At 57.1% G+C, this 6,856-nt stretch overlaps 1 protein-coding gene across 6 annotated transcripts in view; it reads right to left on the bottom strand.

Annotated features, from left to right (window-relative positions):
- The window catches only part of MAST3 (microtubule associated serine/threonine kinase 3), a 34,390-nt gene that overhangs the window by 5,035 nt on the left and 22,499 nt on the right, over positions 1 to 6,856 (bottom strand). For all 6 annotated transcript variants that reach the window (XM_090026940.1, XM_090026936.1, XM_090026941.1 and 3 more), the window contains 11 exons: positions 6,648 to 6,813; positions 6,243 to 6,344; positions 5,683 to 5,805; positions 5,431 to 5,540; positions 4,300 to 4,454; positions 3,596 to 3,828; positions 3,017 to 3,217; positions 2,277 to 2,503; positions 1,904 to 2,026; positions 1,075 to 1,211; positions 280 to 461 (listed from right to left, as the gene is read on the bottom strand). In XM_090026940.1, the coding sequence (XP_089883066.1) occupies positions 280 to 461; positions 1,075 to 1,211; positions 1,904 to 2,026; positions 2,277 to 2,503; positions 3,017 to 3,217; positions 3,596 to 3,828; positions 4,300 to 4,454; positions 5,431 to 5,540; positions 5,683 to 5,805; positions 6,243 to 6,344; positions 6,648 to 6,813 (1,759 nt within the window). The remainder of the gene's footprint in view (positions 1 to 279; positions 462 to 1,074; positions 1,212 to 1,903; positions 2,027 to 2,276; positions 2,504 to 3,016; positions 3,218 to 3,595; positions 3,829 to 4,299; positions 4,455 to 5,430; positions 5,541 to 5,682; positions 5,806 to 6,242; positions 6,345 to 6,647; positions 6,814 to 6,856) is intronic.

Raw genomic sequence — 6,856 nt, 5'->3', positions numbered from 1 at the left:
CTGCTCCTTCAAACCTGGCTACCTTATTCTAGGGTGCTGCAGCCTCCAAGTTACACAGGGACCCAGGTCCAGCTGCCTTTTGGCTGGTGCAGGCTTAAAGCATCTATCACATGCCCCAGAGCAAACCAAGCAGACGCAGAAAACTCCCAGGCCTCTGCCCAACTGCAGGAACAGCCAACAGCCTGGGAGCACAAGCACTAGTCATGTCCACTTCACATTCACACATTTCAGCCAGTCCCAGAGGCAACCTGCTGGGTGATGAGCAGAACCAAGGCCTACCTGGTGGGAGGTCTGGAGCAGGACTGCGGCAAGGAGTTGTGGGGCCAGGAGACAGGCTGTGTGTGGGAGACCCTGGGAGGCTCTCACTCGAGGACAGGGAGTGATGGAGGCCAGAGGAGAAGCTGCGGCTGGTGTGCAGAACAGTTGACTGCTTGGAGATCTTCTTGAAGAGGCATTTCCTCCTTCAAGAGAGCAGGGGCAGGGTTTACGTGGAGGGACTCACAAGAAAGAAACCACACAAGCTGCTCATAGACTCCCTGGTTCATCAAGTCAAACTTCCACTGTCTGGCCCTTAAGAAATACTCTGTGTGCAGCCTGCATCCAGCCAAGCACCTGTGCACAGAGCGCCAGGGAGAGGAGGTCACACGTCACCATTTCCAGCAGAAGGTGTCCCATGGCAGGCCACACAGAGCTGGACCTGCCACGGAGCCCCAGCACAGACCTCACCATTAAGAGTCACTGCAGCCATTAATAGCAAGGGCCTTTTCCTACAGGAGACAGGGTGCTCTCCACCATAGCCTGTCCGGGGGGGGCTTTGATCAGTCTGCCCTAGGGCTTGCTGTCATGTGGCACTACCAGACACAATGGTTTTAAAGAGCTGAGTGACACCCCGCTGCTAAGGATGAGCCTTTCGCTTGCATACAAGAAGGGGGTGGCCCAGCATCAGGGACGGGATGGTGCTGGGCCCACCTGCTAGTAACAAGACATGGCACCTGCTCGCTAGGAGCGTACTAGGATGCAGCAGCATTTGCCTTCCCTGGCACCATTTCATGCTCCTGCTCTGTTTGTACTCACCGGTCCTGGCTGTCCCTTTTCCTGCTTTTCTTGCTCCTTCTGGCCATACGGGTCTTGGAGCTGTTTTTCCGAGCGGGGCCGATTTTAATGGACGTGTTCTCCAAGGCAGTAGTTCGCAGTGCCACCTTGTTGCCGCTCTGAGATGCAGAAAAGGAGTTGTGACCGGTACAACAAGAGCACGTTTAAAATGGATTCCAAGGTCTGCAGGTACCACAGCCATCACCCAGTCCAACCTTCAAGATACTGCGTGATGTGGTGCAGGCAGCCTGCCAGGCAGAACTGGCATAAGGCTCTGCGGTGCCACATACGAGGCTCTGGCACTACTGCTCAGATCCCCAGCCCTCGCTGGACCAAACACTCCTTCTCTGCAAGCGTGCTAGGAAGACGGCTTTACATCTATTTGCTTTCTCTGGATCAGCTTCCGAAGTGCAACTCTGCCTTGGAGGTCCCATCACGACTGACCACATCAAGGCAGAGCTTCCTTAAGCCACTGGGGGTAAACGCACGTCTTGCCAGCACTGAATGAAAAGAGTGAAGAGTCTGGACCACAAAGGAAAGGACCCCCTCTCCCCAGGGCCCAGGCAGGAGAAGCACAAAGCCCCCAGCCACCCTGCTCGTATTTCCTCTTGGAAACCTGCCACAGGACAGGGGGTGCCTTTGCGACAGAGCTGGGTCTGTCCTGTAATAATTCACACACAACTGCTAGCATGGACCTGGCCCTTGGGATATTTCCTGGTTTAGCCTACTGGTGGGCTCCAAGGAAAGACAAGCAGGAAAAGAAAAGGACAGCTCAAGATCAGCCACCTGTCAGTAAACACAGGTCTCTTACCTTCAGGAGTAACTCCACAACATCCCTGTGAACTAGCCCCAGGACGGACTCCCCGTTCACATGTGTGATGAGATCACCCGCTTTCAGCCCTGCTTCCTGGGCAGGGCTCCCATCTTCCACGCTCTGCAACAGAAGAGCCAGGAAGTAGTACTCGGAGGCAGCCTGAAGGTCATTCACACAGTGCCTGGGTGCAGAGATCAGTGCAGAGAGGCACTGGCCTCTGAATAGTCTGCTAGCTCCTCTTCCCTCTCGGGCTCGTCGCAAGGCTTCCTCTACCTTTGCATTTACCTCCTGCCCTTGTCAATGTGCTGCTAACGGTGGAGAGCACAACACACCTCCACACCCTTCCTGCACAGAGCTCCCCGTCACTCACCCACACCATGTGATGGACCGCGTACACATCACTGTCCCCCATGTACACACGGATGGCACGCAGGGTGAAGCCATATTTCTTGCCGGAGCTGTGGATGGTGATGGGCGGTCGCAGGCTGGTGATGGTGAGGGAGGAATCCCGGCTCGGGGACGAGTCACGGGATGAAGGGTTGGAAGAGAGAGAGCGGGGGGAGATGGGGCTCATCAGGGCTCCACCGCCACAGTCATCTGCAAGCAACAGAGAGCACTTTGCTTCACCTGTAAAAACCCTGCACTGACCCCTGGTTTGCTAACCTGGCTGCTATTAAATGGGACAGGGCTGAGATGTGGCTCACAAGCAGGAAGAACAGGCCTGAGAGGATGGCCTCAGTCAGCTCACAGGGGAGGCAGAAAGACCCTGAGCCACAAGTCACTTGTGTGGTTTTCCATCGACTTATCTCAGCTGGGGCCTAGAGTGGACTTGTCAGCTCCCCTAACAGCCACATCTGCGCCCCCGCTCTTGTGTGCCGCCATGGCCTCCACTGCGGGCAGCATCGGGGCGGCTGGGCAGGGGCTGGCAGCTGAAAACCAGGCTCGTTCCTCAGTGACATCTCAAGCTGCAGGAGGCCTGAGGCAGGCAGCTCCATGGGCACAGCAGCTGGCACAGGAGCAGGGGCTACTTCACGGGGGTTACAGCCCAAAGAACCAGATGTGCCTCACGGCTCCTCAGCAAGTCAAATGCAGGAGCCACTTCCCACTCACCTGAGGTGATGATCAAGGACAGGGCTGAGACCGAGGCAGACTTGGGCACTCTGCTTCCCAGGGATGCCCTCTGCCTCTCTGAAGCATCCTTCTGGCTGCCCAGGCGGCGGCTGGCGCCGGGCTCCAGGCCCCGGGGGCTGGAGTTCTTGGTCCCGGTGCTGTTGCTCCGCAGGCGGATGCGGTTCAGATTGACAAGATCAGCTGGAGAGGGAGAAGGAGCCAGCAGGTCAGTGCTTCCGGAGGGCAGACAGCAGCCCTGGTCAATGGCCAACCTGAGGAAAACTGCTCGCTGGAGCAGCATGGAGTCTAAGAGCTACTGCCCTTAATCTCACATCCCTCCTCAGCACCAACCTCTTCCCACAGGCACTGGCCAAGCTCAAGACTGCTGCATAGCAAGCACCTGGCTGAGGTCACTTTGCTCCAGTGGGTTATTCCCATCTCCCTGAGGCTGCCCCTGCCCTGCTCTGCCCATCTCTGAGTGGGACCAACACTTGAGAGCTCTCTCCTGATGACCCAACATGCTGCCACGACCCAAGGACCCAGGGCAAGGAGCTGTACTCCAAGGAAGCTGTCGCATACCCGACAACGTGGAAGACTTTGCTGCTCCTCCTGCCCCTGCCTCAGGGTCTCCCAGCACAAACACCGGCCGCTCCCGCTTCTGTGGGCCCGGACAGGGGCTCTCATCCTCAGAGGAGAAAGCAAACTTGGGCATGGTCTCCAGGCTGTAGGTGCTGGTCAAGGTGGCCGGGCTATGGCTTCGCTCATGCCGGGAGGAGTAGGGTGTTGAGCCACAGGACGTCCATGATCGGAGCCTGGTCAGTAACAGAGAGATGGTCAGGACAGGGACACAGTTTAGGCTGGAGGGACCAGAAACTGCATCACCCCGACCCACACCATCAGAGTGCCACAGGGCACGTGCCCACTACGTCACTCTTGCAACCACAGTGTCTTCCGCAAGGCCGCTGCTCTGGGGCTCCTCTGCCTTAGTCAGGATTTCAAAGCGGCAGCTGGGAAAAGGATTCCCTGGGCACAGTTAGCTGACTGCCACCCCATCAAACACAGAACCCAAGGCAATGCGCAGCCAAGAGTCCAGGGCCACCAGGCTGGAGACCCATGGCAACAGCTTGAGGCCCCACACCCTCTCCTCCCTGCTCCATGCATCTTCCTCTCCACAGAAGGACCTTGGAGCCCACATCTGCTGGAGTACCAACAAGGCTCTGCTCCCACAAACCCAGATGCAGCTGGGCCCCCATGCAGGCCCACCCCGCCGGCCCACCCCTTACCTGGCCTCTGTGTTTGACACCCGGCTCTTCTCCTCATCTCCTGAGCTCCTGTCCCACCGTTCTGGCCTGTCCTCCTTCTCCTCACTGTGACTTCGCTCAGAAGACGAGAGGCTGAGGGCTGAGTGAGCTGCAAGGTACTCGGAGCTGCTGTACACCTGCAGGAGAGAGGCCGTGTCAGTGGGCAGCAGAGGCTGGTGACCAGGGGCTGCTGCAGGATCCCCATGGTGACTGACTGCCAGGCTACGGCTCAGCCAAGAACCCAGTCTTTACACATCATCTGCAGGGATCACTTGCCAACCAACACGACGTGAGCCCTCTCTGAGACGGGACGTGCTAGCTGCTTAACAGTGCACAGCAAGGCCACAGGCCAAGAGAGGGAGAATACCAGCCCAGTGGAAACACTGGGGAACCTGAGCAAGCAGCAGCAAGGGACAGTCCAGCAGACATGCCAGAACTATCACTTCCCCTCCTCCCACCCATTTGTAAGGTGCCAGGAGATCCATGGGCCAGACGGGGGCTCGCACGCAGGGCAGCCCCTCCAGCAACCCAGTCACATCTCTGTAGCTCCAGACGGAGGGGGGCTCAGGGCTGGCTTCAAAGGAAAGAGGTCCATCTGCTAACTCGCCACCCACCCTTCTGGAGCACACGCTGCAGCACTCCCTAAGCTGCTCCTGCAAGGAGAGCCGGCTCTCCAGGCTTTAACATGCCTGCTGGATGCCCAACAGGGCGCTGACACCCCCTGCGCCGTCAGAGTGTGCAAGCCTCAGGCTCTGGGGTGCTGGAGGGAAGAAGCAGCTCTCTACAAGGAGGCTGTGGCACCCTGGGGTGCCTTGAGAGCCTTTCAAGGGTGCCACAGGGTGACTCACAGTGTTAGCACTGTTAGCTATGCAAACACGATTCACAGGATAGACCCACAGATTTCAAACAGAAATCCGCGGTGTTAAAAACATTATGAACTGTTGTGGTCTAGGTTCTTTGCAACAAAATAATTGCTTTATTATTGCTCTGTAGTAAAAAATGAATGAAAACAAAGAGCCAGCATTTTCCAAGGAGGGCCTTTAGACTAAAAATGTTAAGAACCACTGTACTAAGCCCTCCCTCCTACTGGGCTCCATGGGCCACTTCCGATACCTTGCTAAAGCGGTGGGAGCATGAGGAGAACTGACCAATCTCCACAGATGACTCCTCATCATTGGTCTCTTCATCCTCAGAGTCCAGGTGGCGGTACCGCTCCGTGCGAGCTAGAAGCAAGGAGCAGCAACAGCTACCAAGAGCAGCATCCAGCAGGCACACCATACCCCCAGCCAGCACCAGACACAGCCCCACCATGAAAACAAGCTGGGACAATGGTTCGTACAGGAGACCAGCCCAAACTGGCCTTACTGTCAAAATAGCTGGTGTCGTCCTCGGACTCCAGCTGGGGGATGAACTCTGCCTTCTGTCGCAGCAGCCCGTTCCAGTCCAGGTTGTGGAAGAAGGAGTGATGCTTCACCTCGTGCACACCTCCTAGTGCCCAGCACAGAAACCTGCCATTACAGAGCTGCTCGTCGGCAAGCTCCATGCCCCCAGACCTCCCTGGCACTCGCTCTGGGACGAGTCTGAGTGACCGCACCCAAAGTGGGTGACGTGGGCACACTGGAACTGTGCTCTATACCCATCTGGCTTCAGTGTCCCAAAGTAAATCCAAGCCCCGTGGCACAACACAGCTTGCAGGAAAGGCATGCTCAGGGCTGAACTGCACAGAACCACAGAGGATAGCCAAGTGCAACCCACACCATGCAGAGCTGGGATAGGTGCCCAGAGGTAATCCCAGGCATACCAGGGGCCACCCCAAACCAAGCGCAGCCTCAAACTGACAAGTGCGGAGCAGCCGCCATGCAAGAGCCCTGGCCCCACAGTGCACATGGGGTTCAAGCCACACAGCAAGGCCTGAAGCCACATACCAGTGCCTACGCGTTCGAGTGGACACTGCCTCAGCAGCCTCATGATCAAGTCTTGGGCATCAGCAGGAAGAGCCTCATCTCCTTCAGGCCACATGATTTCATCTGAAACAGAAGAAAGCCTCACAGGGTGCCTCCTCCCACGAGAGCTAAGTGCATTCAGCTCCAGACAACCAGCAACTTCTATGGAGGCACCAACACAATATAGGACACTAAACCTCTCCACCAGTGTCTTCTGCCCCTGTCCCACTCTCACGAGCTACAAAGCGTCCAGAGACCCTGACCCAAATACCCAACCCCTATCCCAGAGCTGCTATGAGCCAAAGGAAGAGCAAGGCTTGAAATGGCAAAACCCCAAGAGCCCCCTCAGAGCCCACCCAAGAGTCACCAACATCACCGGAGACCTACCGCTGATCACCTGCCCAAAGAGCTCTTCCGGCGTGTCACCAAAGAAGGGGACGCAGCCCACGAGGAACTCGTAGAGGATGATACCCATCGCCCACCAGTCGACTGGCTTCCCATAGCCCTGCATTAAGATCACCTCTGGCGCGATGTACTCGGGTGTGCCACACACCTGCGTGTGAAGAGGCCAGCTTGACTTCTGTGCCACTCCACAG

The sequence above is a fragment of the Crocodylus siamensis genome, chromosome 14 (assembly GCF_052110815.1).
Source record: "Crocodylus siamensis isolate JL-2025a chromosome 14, ASM5211081v1, whole genome shotgun sequence".
NCBI lineage: Eukaryota > Metazoa > Chordata > Crocodylia > Crocodylidae > Crocodylus > Crocodylus siamensis.
Note: the sequence above shows the minus strand (reverse complement) of the source record. Positions and strands in the feature narration are given on the sequence as shown.